This window comes from Bombina bombina, chromosome 2 (genome assembly GCF_027579735.1).
Source record: "Bombina bombina isolate aBomBom1 chromosome 2, aBomBom1.pri, whole genome shotgun sequence".
NCBI classification, from domain to species: domain Eukaryota; kingdom Metazoa; phylum Chordata; class Amphibia; order Anura; family Bombinatoridae; genus Bombina; species Bombina bombina.
Window position 1 is genome coordinate 951,543,780 of NC_069500.1, and position 20,456 is coordinate 951,564,235.

A 20,456-nucleotide genomic window follows, 5' to 3' on the forward strand; every position below is an offset into this window, starting at 1 on the left:
TTAAAAGAACACCCCAATTATCTATATATATTTAATCTGAAATAGACACTTATCTCTGAATTAAGTGTTGAAATTATTGGAACTTGATACAGAAGAAAAAGCAATAATTGTTTTCAGCTGATTGGATGTTCTCTGTTAATTACTATTTTTTTCAAATGCATATAAGTTTGTATCATAGATCAGATACAATAATGGATAACACAATAATGGACTGCACATTTCATGGCCTTGACACCACTCTCAGAATAAATTGGGTTTCCCATAAACTGAGCAGCACATCCACATTCAACTAATTCCAGAGCAGACTGGGTGCAAAATAGGCACGTGCACAAGTTAAAAATTTGGTTTGGCCGAATATTCAGAAAAAAAATATTTCTCGAATATTAGGCTGCCATGCTGTTCGTTATGTATTACAAATTACAAACAAATTCTGTATATTCTTGGAATATTTAAATTATTTTTCATTAACCCCTTAGTGACCAGACCACTTTTCAATTTGTTGACCATCTGGGACCAAGGCTATTTTTGCATTTCTGCGATGTTTGTATTTAACTGTAATTTTCCTCTTACTCATTTACTGTACCCACACATATTATATACTGTTTTTCTCGCCATTAAATGGACTTTCTAAAGATACCATTTTTTTCATCATATCTTATAATTTACTATAAAAAAAAATATAAAATATGAGGAAAAAATGAAAAAAAATGCACTTTTTCTAACTTTGAGCCCCAAAATCTCTTACACATCTACAACCACCATAAAATACCAATGCTAAACAGTTTCTAAATTTTGTCCTGAGTTTATAAATACCCAATGTTTACATGTTCTTTGCTTTTTTTGCAAGTTATAGGGCAATAAGTACAAGTAGCACTTTGCTATTTCAAAACCATGTTTTTTCAAAATTGGCGATAGTTACATTGTAACACCAATATCTGTCATGAATAACTAATAAACCTTCAAATGTATATATTTTTTAAAAGAAGACAACCTAAGGTATTAAACTTGGGGTATTTTGACTTTTTTCATGCAACCATTTTACCACCAATCTATGCCAAAGTTTGGGGGGGAAAAAAAAATAATTTGATTTTTTGACAAAATAGCAATTTAAGAATACATTTACTGATAATATTAAGGGTTACTGCCAAATAACACCCTCATATGTCTTCAGCAGCATCTCCTGGGTACAGTGATACCACCCATGTATAGGTGTGTCGGGTTCTCGGGGGGCTAAAAGCTCTTATTTTTAGGGAGCGCATTCCAGTTTTTCAACTTGGAATTTTCACATCGGTCATCATGCACCCATGTCCTATTTGGGACATTTCTGAAGCTGGTCAATGGAATTTACCCCCATCAAACCATATATTTTTGAAAAGTAGACACCCTAGAGTATTTCAAATGCTTGTATTTTAACACTTTCCATGCACTAATTCAACCACCAGTCTTTGTCAAACTTTTGGGTAGTCATTATTTTGTGTTATTTTTCACACACATTGTACTTTAGGCATGGATTCTCAGTTCCTGTTATGTGTTACTGCCAAAAAAAACCTCAATATGTGTTCAACAACATCTCCTGAGTACAGTGATACCACCCATGTATAGGTGTGTCGGGTTCTCTGGGGGCTAAAAGGCCTTAATTTTAGGAAGCGCATTCCAGTTTTTCAACTTGGAATTTTCACATCGGTCATCATGCACCCATGTCCTATTTGGGACATTTCTGAAGCTGGCCAATGGAATTTACCCCCATCAAACCATATATTTTTGAAAAGTAGACACCCTAGGGTATTTCAAATGCTGGTATTTTAACACTTTCCATGCACTAATTCAACCACCAGTCTTTGTCAAACTTTTGGGTAGTCATTTTTTTTGTGTTATTTTTCACACACATTGTATTTTAGGCATGGATTCTCAGTTCCTGTTATGTGTTACTGCCAAAAAGCACCTCAATATGTGTTCAACAACATCTCCTGAGTACAGCGATACCACCTATGTATAGGTGTGTTGGGTTCTCTGGGGGCTAGAAGGCCTTATTTTTAGGAAGCGCATTCCAGTTTTTCAACTTGGAATTTTCACATCGGTCATCATGCACCCATGTCCTATTTGGGACATTTCTGAAGCTGGTCAATGGAATTTACCCCCATCAAACCATATATTTTTGAAAAGTAGACACCCTAGGGTATTTCAAATGCTTGTATTTTAACACTTTCCATGCACTAATTCAACCACCAGTCTTTGTCAAACTTTTGGGTAGTCATTATTTTGTGTTATTTTTCACACACATTGTACTTTAGGCATGGATTCTCAGTTCCTGTTATGTGTTACTACCAAAAAAAACCTCAATATGTGTTCAACAACATCTCCTGAGTACAGTGATACCACCCATGTATAGGTGTGTCGGGTTCTCTGGGGGCTAAAAGGCCTTAATTTTAGGAAGCGCATTCCAGTTTTTCAACTTGGAATTTTCACATCGGTCATCATGCACCCATGTCCTATTTGGGACATTTCTGAAGCTGGTCAATGGAATTTACCCCCATCAAACCATATATTTTTGAAAAGTAGACACCCTAGGGTATTTCAAATGCTTGTATTTTAACACTTTCCATGCACTAATTCAACCACCAGTCTTTGTCAAACTTTTGGGTAGTCATTATTTTGTGTTATTTTTCACACACATTGTACTTTAGGCATGGATTCTCAGTTCCTGTTATGTGTTACTGCCAAAAAAAACCTCAATATGTGTTCAACAACATCTCCTGAGTACAGTGATACCACCCATGTATAGGTGTGTCGGGTTCTCTGGGGGCTAAAAGGCCTTAATTTTAGGAAGCGCATTCCAGTTTTTCAACTTGGAATTTTCACATCGGTCATCATGCACCCATGTCCTATTTGGGACATTTCTGAAGCTGGTCAATGGAATTTACCCCCATCAAACCATATATTTTTGAAAAGTAGACACCCTAGGGTATTTCAAATGCTTGTATTTTAACACTTTCCATGCACTAATTCAACCACCAGTCTTTGTCAAACTTTTGGGTAGTCATTATTTTGTGTTATTTTTCACACACATTGTACTTTAGGCATGGATTCTCAGTTCCTGTTATGTGTTACTGCCAAAAAAAACCTCAATATGTGTTCAACAACATCTCCTGAGTACAGTGATACCACCCATGTATAGGTGTGTCGGGTTCTCTGGGGGCTAAAAGGCCTTAATTTTAGGAAGCGCATTCCAGTTTTTCAACTTGGAATTTTCACATCGGTCATCATGCACCCATGTCCTATTTGGGACATTTCTGAAGCTGGTCAATGGAATTTACCCCCATCAAACCATATATTTTTGAAAAGTAGACACCCTAGGGTATTTCAAATGCTTGTATTTTAACACTTTCCATGCACTAATTCAACCACCAGTCTTTGTCAAACTTTTGGGTAGTCATTATTTTGTGTTATTTTTCACACACATTGTATTTTAGGCATGGATTCTCAGTTCCTGTTATGTGTTACTGCCAAAAAAAACCTCAATATGTGTTCAACAACATCTCCTGAGTACAGTGATACCACCCATGTATAGGTGTGTCGGGTTCTCTGGGGGCTAAAAGGCCTTAATTTTAGGAAGCGCATTCCAGTTTTTCAACTTGGAATTTTCACATCGGTCATCATGCACCCATGTCCTATTTGGGACATTTCTGAAGCTGGTCAATGGAATTTACCCCCATCAAACCATATATTTTTGAAAAGTAGACACCCTAGGGTATTTCAAATGCTTGTATTTTAACACTTTCCATGCACTAATTCAACCACCAGTCTTTGTCAAACTTTTGGGTAGTCATTATTTTGTGTTATTTTTCACACACATTGTACTTTAGGCATGGATTCTCAGTTCCTGTTATGTGTTACTGCCAAAAAAAACCTCAATATGTGTTCAACAACATCTCCTGAGTACAGTGATACCACCCATGTATAGGTGTGTCGGGTTCTCTGGGGGCTAAAAGGCCTTAATTTTAGGAAGCGCATTCAAGTTTTTCAACTTGGAATTTTCACATCGGTCATCATGCACCCATGTCCTATTTGGGACATTTCTGAAGCTGGTCAATGGAATTTACCCCCATCAAACCATATATTTTTGAAAAGTAGACACCCTAGGGTATTTCAAATGCTTGTATTTTAACACTTTCCATGCACTAATTCAACCACCAGTCTTTGTCAAACTTTTGGGTAGTCATTTTTTTGTGTTATTTTTCACACACATTGTACTTTAGGCATGGATTCTCAGTTCCTGTTATGTGTTACTGCCAAAAAACACCTCAATATGTGTTCAACAACATCTCCTGAGTACAGTGATACCACCCATGTATAGGTGTGTTGGGTTCTCTGGGGGCTAGAAGGCCTTATTTTTAGGAAGCGCATTCCAGTTTTTCAACTTGGAATTTTCACATCGGTCATCATGCACCCATGTCCTATTTGGGACATTTCTGAAGCCGGTCAATGAAATTTACCCCCATAAAACCATATATTTTTGAGAAGTAGACCCCCTAGGGTATTTGAAATGCTGGTATTTTCACACTTTCCATGAACTTATTTAACCACCAGTCTTTGTCAAACTTTTGGGTAGTCATTTTTTTGTGTTATTTTTCACACACATTGTACTTTAGGCATGGATTCTCAGTTCCTGTTATGTGTTTACTGCCAAAAAACACCTCAATATGTGTTCAACAACATCTCCTGAGTACAGTGATACCACCCATGTATAGGTGTGTTGGGTTCTCTGGGGGCTAGAAGGCCTTATTTTTAGGAAGCGCATTCCAGTTTTTCAACTTGGAATTTTCACATCGGTCATCATGCACCCATGTCCTATTTGGGACATTTCTGAAGCCGGTCAATGAAATTTACCCCCATAAAACCATATATTTTTGAGAAGTAGACACCCTAGGGTATTTGAAATGCTGGTATTTTCACACTTTCCATGAACTTATTTAACCACCAGTCTTTGTCAAACTTTTGGGTAGTCATTTTTTTGTGTTATTTTTCACACACATTGTACTTTAGGCATGGATTCTCAGTTCCTGTTATGTGTTTACTGCCAAAAAACACCTCAATATGTGTTCAACAACATCTCCTGAGTACAGTGATACCACCCATGTATAGGTGTGTTGGGTTCTCTGGGGGCTAGAAGGCCTTATTTTTAGGAAGCGCATTACATTTTTTACACTTCCCATTTTCACATCCCATGCACCCATGTTCTATTTAAGACATTTCTGAAGCCGGCCAATGTAATTTACCCCCATAAAACCATATATTTTTGAAAAGTAGACATCCTAGGGTATTTCAAATGCAGGTGTTTTAACACTTTCCATACACTAATTCAACCACTAGTCTTTGTCAAACTATTGGGCATTCATTTCTTTGTGTTATTTTTCACATACATTGTACTTTAGACATGGATTCACAGCTCCTGTTATGTGTTACTACCAAAGAAGACACCAATATGTGGTCACCAACATCTCCTGAGTTCAGTGATACCACCTATGCATAGGTTTGGTGGCTTGTTTGGGCGGTGCAATGCCAAATGTCTGACATGTGTTTGTGATTTTTTTTCACATTTAACATATTTTCTTTGCCTATCGTCTTTTTTTGGGGGTCTTTTAACATACCCCAATTTATTTGTTTTCCATAAATGTGATTATATTTAAAAAGTTGACCCCCCAAGGTATTATACATGGAGTGGTTTGATGACTTTGATGCAACCGTTTTAGCCCAAAAAATTGGAGAAAGTATATGGTGGTAATTTTTCAATTTTCATTGTTACAGACACATTGCTTTTTTACTATGATTTAGGAGAGACTGTTGTAAGTTATTGCAAAAGAATACTTTAGGTTGTTTTCTGCAAGGCACCCTGAGTACACCTATGCCCCCCATGCATAGGTTTGCCAGGATTTTGGGAAGGTTATGTTACATGATTTTAGTTATTAAAAATGAGAGTATTTCTTCTGATAGGCCTATCTTTAGTTTGGGGCCTATCACATACCCCACTTTTATTTATTGCATTCAAAGTGTATATTTTTTAAATGTTGACACCCCAAGGTATTGTATATGGTGTGCTTTGATGCCTTTGAAGCAACCGTTTTAGCCCAAAAAATTGGAGAAAGTATATGGTGGTAATTTTTCAATTTTCATTTTTACAGACACATTGCTTTTTGACTATGATTTAGGAGAGATTGTTGTAAGTTATTGCAAAAGAATACTTCAGGTTGTTTTCTGCAAGGCACCCTGAGTACACCTATGCCCCCCATGCATAGGTTTGCCAGGATTTTGGGAAGGTTATGTTACAATTTTATGACTTGTGATTTTAGTTATTAAAAATGAGAGTATTTCTTCTGATAGGCCTATCTTTAGTTTGGGGCCTATCACATACCCCACTTTTATTTATTACATTCAAAGTGTATATTTTTTAAATGTTGACACCCCAAGGTATTGTATATGGTGTGCTTTGATGCCTTTGAAGCAACCGTTTTAGCCCAAAAAATTGGAGAAAGTATATGGTGGTAATTTTTCAATTTTCATTGTTACAGACACATTGCATTTTTACTATGATTTAGGAGAGACTGTTGTAAGTTATTGCAAAAGAATACTTCAGGTTGTTTTCTGCAAGGCACCCTGAGTACACCTATGCCCCCCATGCATAGGTTTGCCAGGATTTTGGGAAGGTTATGTTACATGATTTTAGTTATTAAAAATGAGAGTATTTCTTCTGATAGGCCTATCTTTAGTTTGGGGCCTATCACATACCCCACTTTTATTTATTGCATTCAAAGTGTATATTTTTTAAATGTTGACACCCCAAGGTATTGTATATGGTGTGCTTTGATGCCTTTGAAGCAACCGTTTTAGCCCAAAAAATTGGAGAAAGTATATGGTGGTAATTTTTCAATTTTCATTGTTACAGACACATTGCTTTTTTACTATGATTTAGGAGAGACTGTTGTAAGTTATTGCAAAAGAATACTTCAGGTTGTTTTCTGCAAGGCACCCTGAGTACACCTATGCCCCCCATGCATAGGTTTGCCAGGATTTTGGGAAGGTTATGTTACATGATTTTAGTTATTAAAAATGAGAGTATTTCTTCTGATAGGCCTATCTTTAGTTTGGGGCCTATCACATACCCCACTTTTATTTATTGCATTCAAAGTGTATATTTTTTAAATGTTGACACCCCAAGGTATTGTATATGGTGTGCTTTGATGCCTTTGAAGCAACCGTTTTAGCCCAAAAAATTGGAGAAAGTATATGGTGGTAATTTTTCAATTTTCATTTTTACAGACACATTGCTTTTTGACTATGATTTAGGAGAGATTGTTGTAAGTTATTGCAAAATAATACTTCAGGTTGTTTTCTGCAAGGCACCCTGAGTACACCTATGCCCCCCATGCATAGGTTTGCCAGGATTTTGGGAAGGTTATGTTACAATTTTATGACTTGTGATTTTAGTTATTAAAAATGAGAGTATTTCTTCTGATAGGCCTATCTTTAGTTTGGGGCCTATCGCATACCCCACTTTTATTTATTGCATTCAAAGTGTATATTTTTTAAATGTTGACACCCCAAGGTATTGTATATGGTGTGCTTTGATGCCTTTGAAGCAACCGTTTTAGCCCAAAAAATTGGAGAAAGTGTATGGTGGTAATTTTTCAATTTTCATTTTTACAGACACATTGCTTTTTGACTATAATTTAGGAGAGACTGTTGTAAGTTATTACAAAAACATACTTCAGGTTGTTTTCTGCAAGGCACCCTGAGAACACCTATGTCCCCCATGCATAGGTTTGACAGGGGTTTTGGTTAAAAAAAAAAACAGGCCCAATTTTAGAAAAAAATAGAGTAGTGAAATGTAAAAATCTGGCACAGTAAAAGTAAAAAAAACAAAAAAACATCTAACTATAAACATAACCAAAAATATATATATATATGTAACAGCAAATGTATTTATTTTTTTTAAAAATTGACCATTGTATGGTACCGCTTGAAGCAGTCCCCAATGCAGAGTGCAGGCTGTCCAGGGCAATCAGGACAGTAATATATGGTGTCCCTTCTCTTCCCCCTCTTGGTACAGACTCTGCATTTTTTTTGTGGTTTCTGCTTTGTGGCATTAGGGGGGATTTTAAAAATAAAATGGGTAGCCCCAACTCTGCTCTCTCCCATCACCGCCCGGGGAGCAGGTGCATCATGGTACAAAATCCCCGTAATAATCTGGAGCTGAAACTGTAAAAAAGTCTTTTTAACTCTGGGGTTTGCTTTTTTGAACAACAAAAAAGCGTTGTGGGTTGCAATCTGCATTAGGTAAATTGCAACCTTTTTGTACCAGGCCCTTGTCTTCCGCATAATTAGATAGGGCTGCAGCAGCTGATCAGCCAGATCAACCCCACCCATATGCCGGTTATAAGACTTGATGCACACTGGCTTCCTTATGATCTCAGCTCTGCCACGTACAGAAACCGCCACCGTCCTCTCTGTGTGGATGGTGGTAAGAAGGTATACATCCTTCTTGTCTCTGTACTTCAGTGCCAACAGCTCCTCTTGGCGCAGAGCTGAGGTCTCCCCCCTTCGTAGCCGGGTGCGTACAAGCTGTCCTGGGAAACCTGCGCGGTTCTTTTTAATTGTACCGCAAGCTACTGTATCAAAGCAATACAGTAGCTTGAACAAAAGGACACTTGTATAAAAATTGTCTAAGTACAAGTGATACCCTTTGTTCATTAGGGGTAATATCAGGTCCCAGACAATCTTGCCAGTGGTTCCCATATGTTCTGGGCAACCTGGAGGGTCAAGGTGGCTATCCTTTCCCTCATACACCCGGAAGGCCTGAGTATACCCAGTCTCGCTGTCACAGAGCTTATACACCTTTACCCCATATCTGGAGCGTTTGGAAGGAATATACTGCTTGAATCCCAGCCTTCCCTTATACTTCATTAGGGATTCATCAACGCATATATTCCTTCCAGGTGTATAAGCCTCTGCAAACCTGGCAGAAAAGTGGGTTATCAGGGGGCGGATTTTATACAGCCTGTCAAATTGGGGATGCTCCCTAGGGGGGCACAGGCTGTTGTCGCTGAAGTGCATGAAATGCAGAATCATTTCATACCTCTTCCTCGACATAGTCTGGGAGAAAATGGGGGTAGAGCAGATGGGGCTAGTACTCCAGTAGGAGCGAATGGAGGGTTTCTTTATGATGCCCATCAGCATAGTCAATGCCCAGAATTTTTTGAATTCTGGCACATTGATGGGGGCCCATTGCTGCTTTGCCAAATATGTTCCAGGCTTTGCAGCACGGAACTGATGGGCATATAAATTAGTTTGGGCGACAATGTTCCCCAATATATCATCGCCCAGAAACACTTCCAGAAACTGCTGGGGGCTAAAACCTGCCACATCTATATTTATGCCAGCATTTGCTGTGAAGGGTGGGATATCTGGCCTCTGGAGATGAGGCGTTACCCACTCTTCAGCAGCAATGGCAGCAACACGCCTCCTTCTGGCAGGGGGGCTAGCAGGGGGGCTGGCAGGGGGGCTGGCAGGGGGGCTAGCAGCCACAGATACATCACTATCAGTTGAGACTGCATCTAGTGATGTATCTGAGCACATGGCAGGGTCAAAATTGGGGTCTGAGTCAGAAATAGAGGCATCTGACTCTGACGCAAGGATGGCATACGCCTCCTCAGCACTATATCTTTTCTGTGACATTTTTGTATCACAGAAAACAATTACTAAAAAAAATTAAATTAACTAAATTAATTAACTAAATTAACTAGCAAAAAAGTACAGCTATGCTACTGCCAGTGATTTATAGCGATCACTGGCAAGCTAGAGGTTAATGGCTCTGAAAATTAAATTAAATTAACTAAATTAATTAACTAAATTAACTAGCAAAAAAGTGCACCTTTGCTACTGCCAGTGATATATAGCGATCACTGGCAAGCTAGGGGTTAATGGCTCTGAAAATTAAATTAAATTAACTAAATGTTTCTGAAAAGAGCCTTTGGGTTTTTAAAAAATTACAACAACAAAATTAACCCCTAAAAAATGCACAGACAGCAAAATGCAGCAAAAAAAAAGTGCACCTTTGCTACTGCCAGTGATATATAGCGATCACTGGCAAGCTAGGGGTTAATGGCTCTGAAAATTAAATTAAATTAACTAAATGTTTCTGAAAAGAGCCTTTGGGTTTTTAAAAAATTACAACAACAAAATTAACCCCTAAAAAAATGCACAGACAGCAAAATGCAGCAAAAAAAAAAGTGCACCTTTGCTACTGCCAGTGATATATAGCGATCACTGGCAAGCTAGGGGTTAATGGCTCTGAAAATTAAATTAAATTAACTAAATGTTTCTGAAAAGAGCCTTTGGGTTTTTAAAAAATTACAACAACAAAATTAACCCCTAAAAAAATGCACAGACAGCAAAATGCAGCAAAAAAAAAAGTGCACCTTTGCTACTGCCAGTGATATATAGCGATCACTGGCAAGCTAGGGGTTAATGGCTCTGAAAATTAAATTAAATTAACTAAATGTTTCTGAAAAGAGCCTTTGGGTTTTTTAAAAATTACAACAACAAAATTAACCCCTAAAAAAACGCACAGACAGCAAAATGCAGCAAAAAAAAAGTGCACCTATGTTACTGCCAGTGATATATAGTGATCACTGGCAAGCTAGGGGTTAATGGCTCTGAAAAGAGCCTTTGGTTCTATATTTTTTAACAAATAAAAGAAATAAATCTCTCTCTCTGCTAAATACAGGTCTCTCTCTCTCTCCAACAAAATGGCAAGTGAGGAGAGGGAGGGAGATCCACACTGATCATAGTCAATATTTACAAATATTGACATGATCAGACAAATGGGGTATTTTATTATTATTTTTTTTTTTAGGGTGGGAGGCTCAGATTGGGTGACCCTAGCTTGCCCCTATGATGATGCAGGCTAGGGACACCCCCAGAGGCCCCATGATGCACTGGGCATCGCCATCTTGGATGCCTAGTGAAGGGGGAGGGGGGGGGCTATTTAGGGCTTTTTTTTTTATTATTCGTTTTTTTTTTTTTTTATATTTTTATTTTAATTTATAACTAACTAAGTGCCTCGACCCACCGAGGCACTTAGCAAACAAGCAGAGCATCGGAAGCGTGTCCGATCGCTTCCGATGCTCTAAAACACTGCCGGGCTCCACGTGGAGCGAAACCGGAAGTGATCACTCGTGGGGGAGTGATCAATCCGGTCCCGGCACTCGGGAACAGTATTGCAGGATGCCTAGACCTCAAGGCAAGCCTGCAATACTGTTAGAGCAGCTGGAAGCGATTTCGATCGCTTCCAGTGCTCTGTTAAACCGACGACGTATGCCATACGTCCTCGGTCGTTAAGTGCTTTTTTTTTGAGGACGTATGGCATACGTCGTCGGTCGTTAAGGGGTTAAACATATGTAAATGCTCCTTTGCTACAGGAGAAAAAGTTTGCCTGTAGAGTTATATACTTACCTATATTGCACTGGAGAGCAGTGCTAATTCTGACACTTCTTCATAGATCCACGGGCTACGCTAATAGGATGCTTAGCACGTGGTCCTAGGCTCTGTGAAGAAAGGTTGGGATAAGCGCAGCTCCCCAGTGAGCTATAGGTAAGTGTATATATATATAAATATATATATATATATATATATATATATATATATATATATATATATATATAAACCAAAATTCATTAATATTATGGGGGGGGGGGAGATAAAAAAACCTGAAATTAAAATCCTTCATGTCTCAAAATTAAATCAATGTAAATATTTGCATAGGAAATTAGTACATTTAGGCAAGTATCCCCTTGCCTAAATGTACTAATTTCCTATGCAAATATTTACATTGATTATATATGTATATATATATATATATATATATATATATATATATACTTCAATTCGTGGCACTGTTGCTACCATGTAAGTGATTCCAGTAGTCTTCTTCTTTTCAAACCCTAAAGTTTGACTCTAGAATAAGCTGCCCAAACAAAAACACAATAAAAAGTTATGTTTACCAAGTAAAGAAAGGGTCGGGACTCGGGATCAGCGTAGGATAAGGGTGGTTTCATAGAGTTTTACACTTACATATAATGCACTGTGGAGCCGAAGTGCCGAACTAATCCTGACCCTTCTTTACAGAGCCCAGGACCACGCTAAGAAGAGGTTTAATGCCTGCTAAGCCTCCTATTAGCGCAGCCTGTGGCTCAGTGTAGAAGTGCCATAATTAGCGCAGCTCTCCGTGCACTATAGAGAATTATTTTTAACCCCTAAGGTAATTTAAAGAAAATGAATGATGACTGATGAATTTCATAAGTATTTATTCATTTTCTTTACATTCCATAGTGCATTCATTCGGAATATTCGCTAAGTGAAAATTAAACGGATATTCGTGTTTCGTTAATAACTTTGCATTTGTAACTAAACCAATGCGTATGCCTAGTACAAAATTAACTAGCACAAGCATACAAAAAAAATAAATACTAACATGGTTTTTAGCAGACTTTAATCTTGGCTTGAGTCTGTTATTAGCGTGCAGTAATAGTAATGGTGTTGTTCTATGGGGAGTACATATGGTAGTTCTGTAGTGATGGGCCAGTGTGGTATCTTATAACTAATGCATTTATTTATATATTATTTAATAGACATGCGCAAACAGCATTTGGCAATTTTCAGAGCCAGATTTATTCTTGTGCAAGTGCAACATACTAAGATCTGGATTTGAACATATTTCGGTGTGTTGCACTTTTACAAGAAGAAATCTAGCTAAAAAATTTACTAATTTGGCTTGCAGCCGCCATCTTCAGCATTCATATTGGCTGAAATAGCTGAATTCACATGTCTGTTATCTAATACAAAAAAGTCCATTTGGAGTAAGAGATTCCAACTATGAGGCATGGCATGAGAACCTAGCGCAGCGAAGGGGGTAAGTCACACAGCGATGGGCAACAAAGTGTAAATAAATATGAATATACATACATATATATTTATGTGTTGATATTTGTATAAACACATATTAACACATAAATATAAATGTATGTAAGCACATATTGTATGTATTTACAGGGAACACACAGTTCCCCCATAAACCTCAATGTAAAGGCACTTTTCAGTGCTGTTTTTTTTTTCTAACACCCCACACTCTGCAACTTTAACCCCTACAAACTGCTTTGTGCAGTTTTTCATTTGTTTAAAAACAAAATGCTCCTTTTTTATTTTTTTTATTTTAAATGAAAAACTAAAATATACTTTATTTTGGAGCCAATTGGGGCACTTTTGGAAAAATTTTGGAGCGCTAATTGCTACAAGCTCATGGTAGCAATAACCTGCCACTTGTAATGGGTGGTTATCACCCGTCCGTAAAACGGGCAATCTAGCCCATAGTGTGTAAACTTTAAAGAAGTGTATAGTGTGCTTTGGTGTCCAATTAAGAAGAAATGTGTTTTAATAAAAGGTTATCTGCTTTCCTTCAAACGGCAAAGCAATGAATGGCCACCCTTTTTCTTCAATTTCTGAAAATAAATTTACTATGTATGTTGATGAATTTGCAAAGTATGTTGGTGAATTTTCAATTCATGCTGACTCCTGTTTATTTTATCTTTGCAGGTTGTGGAAACTAATTTGATTGCTTTTGACTGTCACTGGATCATTATAAATGAGGTAATTGCTTAATAATGTAAATGTTAAATACATTTCCATAAACAATGGATATACAGGGAGTGCAGAATTATTAGGCAAGTTGTATTTTTGAGGATTCATTTTATTATTGAACAACAACCATGTTCTCAATGAACCCAAAAAACTCATTAATATCAAAGCTGAATAGTTTTGGAAGTAGTTTTTAGTTTGTTTTTAGTTATAGCTATTTTAGGGGGATATCTGTGTGTGCAGGTGACTATTACTGTGCATAATTATTAGGCAACTTAACAAAAAACAAATATATACCCATTTTAATTATTTATTTTTACCAGTGAAACCAATATAACATCTCAACATTCACAAATATACATTTCTGACATTCAAAAATAAAACAAAAGCAAATCAGTGACCAATATAGCCACCTTTCTTTGCAAGGACACTCAAAAGCCTGCCATCCATGGATTCTGTCAGTGTTTTGATCTGTTCACCATCAACATTGCGTGCAGCAGCAACCACAGCCTCCCAGACACTGTTCAGAGAGGTGTACTGTTTTCCCTCCTTGTAAATCTCACATTTGATGATGGAACACAGGTTCTCAAGGGGGTTCAGAGGCCATGTCATTAGATTTTCTTCTTTTATACCCTTTCTTGCCAGCCACGCTGTGGAGTACTTGGACGCGTGTGATGGAGCATTGTCCTGCATGAAAATCATGTTTTTCTTGAAGGATGCAGACTTCTTCCTGTACCACTGCTTGAAGAAGGTGTCTTCCAGAAACTGGCAGTAGGACTGGGAGTTGAGCTTGACATCATCCTCAACCCGAAAAGGCCCCACAAGCTCATCTTTGATGATACCAGCCCAAACCAGTACTCCACCTCCACCTTGCTGGCGTCTGAGTCGGACTGGAGCTCTCTGCCCTTTACCAATCCAGCCACGGGCCCATCCATCTGGCCCATCAAGACTCACTCTCATTTCATCAGTCCATAAAACCTTAGAAAAATCAGTCTTGAGATATTTCTTGGCCCAGTCTTGACGTTTCAGCTTGTGTGTCTTGTTCAGTGGTGGTCGTCTTTCAGCCTTTCTTACCTTGGCCATGTCTCTGAGTATTGCACACCTTGTGCTTTTGGGCACTCCAGTGATGTTGCAGCTCTGAAATATGGCCAAACTGGTGGCAAGTGGCATCTTGGCAGCTGCACGCTTGACTTTTCTCAGTTCATGGGCAGTTATTTTGCGCCTTGGTTTTTCCACACGCTTCTTGCGACCCTGTTGACTATTTTGAATGAAACGCTTGATTGTTCGATGATCACGCTTCAGAAGCTTTGCAATTTTAAGAGTGCTGCATCCTTCTGCAAGATATCTCACTATTTTTGACTTTTCTGAGCCTGTCAAGTCCTTCTTTTGACCCATTTTGCCAAAGGAAAGGAAGTTGCCTAATAATTATGCACACCTGATATAGGGTGTTGATGTCATTAGACCACACCCCTTCTCATTACAGAGATGCACATCACCTAATATGCTTAATTGGTAGTAGGCTTTCGAGCCTATACAGCTTGGAGTAAGACAACATGCATAAAGAGGATGATGTGGTCAAAATACTCATTTGCCTAATAATTCTGCACTCCCTGTATTTCACTTGTGATATAATCCTAGAGACAAGATTGTTCACCAATAAATTACAGAATTTAAATGTTTAGACTTTTATTCACATGAGTTTTAAGCTTTTCAAAAGGGTTTATTAGGGCTAGATGCCTGGCATCCCTTCCCTGACAAATTAAAACAAATGTTTTCATAGTGTGTAGTAATCTAAATTTCTAATGATACTCTAGAAAGTGCTGTGACAAAATATCTCTAGTAAAATATGTACAGATCAATTTCACCCTCCTTTTCATTACAGTTAGTATCTCATTAGAACATTTGTATAAACTATTTCTTTGGAGTTTTAGCATATAATTCCAATATTACAGCCCATATCCTTAATAAAAACCCAAGGCACTGACATGATTTAAAGAAATAGAAAGGTTAAAACTGAAATATGCATGGTGCATTTCAATTTAAAAATAAGTATTTTTCCATTATATTTCCATTAAAGGGACAGTCTTGTCAGAATTAAACTTTCATGATTCACTTAGGGCATGCAATTTTAAACAACTTTATCAAGTTTGCTTTGTTCTTTTGGTATTCTTAGTTGAAAGCTAAACCTAGGTAGGCTCATATGCTAATTTCAAATCCCTTGAAGGCCGCCTCTTATCTGAATGTATTTTGAAAGTTGTTCACAGCTAGAGGGTGTTAGTTCACGTGTGCCATATAGATAACATTGTGCTCATGTCGTGGAGTTACCTAGGAATCAGCACTGATTGGATAAAATGCAAGACTGTCAAATGAACTGAAAATAAGGGGGCAGTCTGCAGAAGCTTAGATACAAGATAATCATAGAGGTAAAAAGTATATTAATATAACATTGTGGGTTATGCAAAAGTAGACTGTCCCTTTAAAAAAATGCTTCTAGTAAAAGTTATAACTATTCCAACACCACACCTTCTCAAATAGTCAGCAGTGGCTTGTATGGCACAAATGAAGTCTTCAGTGATGCAATACACACTACTGCTAGCTCTCTGAGCTTGATTACTGGTGCACGAACCCTCTTAAAACATTTAAAGTGATTGTAAACTTTAACAAATTAAAGCCCATTATCAAATAATAATCTTAAAAACAGGGGCACTTTAATTCATTAAAGTTTACAATTATGCTTATTTTTTAAATTTTAATTTCTTAATCATTTTTTATTGAGGTTTGTTATGATACAAGACATGTCAAGAAACACTATAAAAAGAAAAATAACTGCACGGTACAAAGCCAAAGTGACTCTAGGAATGGATATGGTACATAGTTACATTGCATGACATAGCATAATAGTAAAATATGCATCATTTGCCATTTAAACTATATACCCACTCACTGAATTTAGAGGCCAGTCTTGGAACTCACAACAAATATACCTCTATAGTAGGTAATCTCAGGTAAAAGGAACTTTGTTTTACTTTTCTTGTTATGATATGTAAACTATGAAGGAATATATGTAGTATACAATTAGGAACAGTTATACATATATAACAAAACTATTAAATGCATGAGATAACACAAGTGGTAGGGATATTGTAAGACCTCTATAGGGTACATAGACCCCTAACTCCTAGTATGTAATTCTAGTTGCTCTCATACCGTAGAAAATAGTGCTGTCCATATTAATGATAGCTGGAGTTGTTGAAAAAGTAACAACGGGATAAATGTATGGTGGACTATCAGAGTATAAATATATTTAATTTAGATAGAGTTGGTCTGTAGGAGGTCATATATGTGTATCCTTAGACCTAAGGCATTATTATATGACTGTTGAGGAGAATGTGAGTCTGTCACAGAAGCCTGGGCCCTACACCTTGAGGCAGTAGACTCAAGACTCTAGCCCTTGGTTAATTGTGTTATTTAATTATCACACTAAGATGACTGTTAACAGTTAGCTGCTGAACCTCTACTACCCTAATTAAGAGTTAGCTGAGATATGCTGTATAGTGTATAGAGTAATAAGTCCTGCACCAGGAGTGGACTATGAATGATAGCAGTAACCTCTTACACCTTAAATAATGTCATAACAGAGATATCAGGCCACTCCCTCACCTGATTTTAACTGTACAGACCATTGTATAATTCAGATTTTAACTATGGAACTCTGAAAAAAAAAGTGGCTCATCAGTATCTGTTAGGCATTCTTACTAAGTTTGTATACAATGAAACAAAGACCTTTATGAAAATGTAAAATTATAGCATAAAATAAGTTGCCATATTGTTTTTCACAGTCACTATATCTCTGTCATCAAGCAATAATTTGGGCCTTTGTAATGTTCAGTATAAGAAAAACTTACAATAACAAATAATTGCTATGAATGTATGCTAATACTATAGTTGTAATGCTGATTTAAGGAAGTAGTATACCTTGCGATGTTAGTCTAATTTAGGGGGAGGGGGGGGAAGTTTTATGTAGAATCAGCAATCACAGAGAGGTCGGGGAAGGTAAGACATAAAGGGGGGTAGTTATCAACGTGTCAACTTTCTTGCCTTCGCCGGCCCAATACGCCCGCCTAAGGTCGCCTCACATCGCCGCGGACCTGAAAAAATTTGCCTAAGTTATCAAGTAAAGCTGTCAAAAAGCCGCGGGGCGATGAACAGCGGACTGTGAGAGTTATCACTCATCCGATCTCGCTGCTCTTCGGCTGTTTGACAGCTTTCTTGCTAGCCTGTCACTAAGCACTCACACTAAACTACACTGTTCTACCCCCTATACCGGCGCCCCCGGAGCCCCCCGCAACTAAATAAAGTTACTAACCCCTAAACCGCCGCTCCTAGACCCCGCCGCAAGTCTTATAAATATATTAACCCCTAAACCGCCGCTCCCGGACACCGCTGCCACCTACATTATACCTAGTAACCCCTATCCTGCCCCCCCTATACCGTCGCCCTCTATAATAAAGTTATTAACCCCTATCCTGCTGATCCCGCACCTCGCCGCAAATAAATAAATAGTTTAACCCCTAAACCGCCGCTCCCTGAACCCGCCGCAACCTATATTAAATACTTACCTATAAAATAAACCATAATATAGCTACAATATAAATAATAATTATATTGTAGCTATCTTAGGATTTATTTTTATTTTACAGGCAACTTTCAATTTATTTTAACTAGGTACAATAGCTATTAAATAGTTATTAACTATTTAATAGCTTACCTAGCTAAAATAAAGAGAAATGTACCTGTAAACTAAAAACTAACCTAAGTTACAATTACACCTAACACTACACTATACTTAAATAAATTATTCCTATTTAAAACTAAATACTTACCTGTAAATAAACCCTAAGATAGCTACAATATAATTAATAATTACATTGTAGCTATCTTAGGATTTATATTTATTTTACAGGTAACTTTGTATTTATTTTAGCTAGTTAGAATAGTTATTAAATAGTTATTAACTATTTAATAACTACCTAGCTAAAAGAAATACAAAATTACCTGTAAAATAAATCCTAACCTAAGTTACAATTAAACCTAACACTACACTATCATTAAATAAATTAAATAAACTACCTACAAATAACTACAATTAAATACAATTACATAAACTAACTAAAGTACAAAAAATAAAAAAAGCTGTTACAAAAAAATAAAAAAATAAGTTACAAACATTTAAAAAAATATTACAACAATTTTAAGCTACTTACACCTAATCTAAGCCCCCTAATAAAATAACAAACCCCCCCAAAATAAAAAAATGCCCTACCCTATTCTACATTAAAAAAGTTCAAAGCTCTTTTACCTTACCAGCCCTTAAAAGGGCCTTTTGTGGGGGCATGCCCCAAAGAGTTCAGCTCTTTTGCATACAAAGAGAGAAGCGCTCTACCAGGAACGAACAACAGCTCAGTGGCTTGTTCTATGGCGATTTACCACCCGGAAGCAGCCTCTTTAAGACCAGTGTGCTTTTCACAGAAGAAAACTTTCCTGAAGTATATCAGTCTGATCCCGCCAAGTAAGGTCAGTCCAGCCCCGAAATACCAGGCAATTCTCTTCTGAACAAGGAACATGACAACCCCAGATGATCGTTTCAGCCTCCTATGGGCCTCGTCAGTGAGGTGCAGCCACATTCCTCTAAGCACACTGGGCAAGGAGTCCACGTCTGGTTTCCCCCATCACCCATAGGGAGACTTCCCCAGGGTCATAATAATTTGCATACAAAGAGAGAAGCGCTCTACCAGGAACGAACAACAGCTCAGTGGCTTGTTCTATGGCGATTTACCACCCGGAAGCAGCCTCTTTAAGACCAGTGTGCTTTTCACAGAAGAAAACTTTCCTGAAGTATATCAGTCTGATCCCGCCAAGTAAGGTCAGTCCAGCCCCGAAATACCAGGCAATTCTCTTCTGAACAAGGAACATGACAACCCCAGACGATCATTTCGGCCTCCTATGGGCCTCGTCAGTGAGGTGCAGCCACATTGCTCTAAGCACACTGGGCAAGGAGTCCACGTCTGGTTTCCCCCATCACCCATAGGGAGACTTCCCCAGGGTCATAATAATTTGCATACAAAGAGAGAAGCGCTCTACCAGGAACGAACAACAGCTCAGTGGCTTGTTCTATGGCGATTTACCACCCGGAAGCAGCCTCTTTAAGACCAGTGTGCTTTTCACAGAAGAAAACTTTCCTGAAGTATATCAGTCTGATCCCGCCAAGTAAGGTCAGTCCAGCCCCAAAATACCAGGCAATTCTCTTCTGAACAAGGAACATGACAACCCCAGACGATCGTTTCGGCCTCCTATGGGCTCTTTTGACTGTAAAAGAAAAATACAACCCCCCCAACATTAAAACCCACCACCCACATACCCCTAATCTAACCCAAACCCCCCTTAAAATAACCTAACACTAATCCCCTGAAGATCATCCTACCTTTAGTCGTCTTCACTCAGCCGAGCCACCGATGGAACTGAAGAGGACATCCGGACCGGCAGAAGTGATCATCCAACGGGCGCTGAAGAATTCTTCCATCCGATGAAGTTATCCTCCAAGCGGCACTGAAGAAATCTTCCATCCGGGCGATGTCATCTTCCAAGAGGCGCTGAAGAAGTCTTCTATCCGGGCGAGGTCATCTTCGAAGCCGGGTCTTGAATCTTCATCCCGCCGACGCGGAACATCCTTCTTTCCCGACGGACTACCAAAGAATGAAGGCTCCTTTAAG

General features: G+C 38.1%; 1 protein-coding gene across 1 annotated transcript in view; it reads left to right on the forward strand.

Annotated features, from left to right (window-relative positions):
* The window catches only part of GRID2 (glutamate ionotropic receptor delta type subunit 2), a 2,072,895-nt gene that overhangs the window by 1,019,571 nt on the left and 1,032,868 nt on the right, over positions 1-20,456 (forward strand). The window contains exon 6 of the mRNA XM_053700169.1: positions 13,645-13,698. Within this exon, the coding sequence (XP_053556144.1) occupies positions 13,645-13,698 (54 nt within the window). The remainder of the gene's footprint in view (positions 1-13,644; positions 13,699-20,456) is intronic.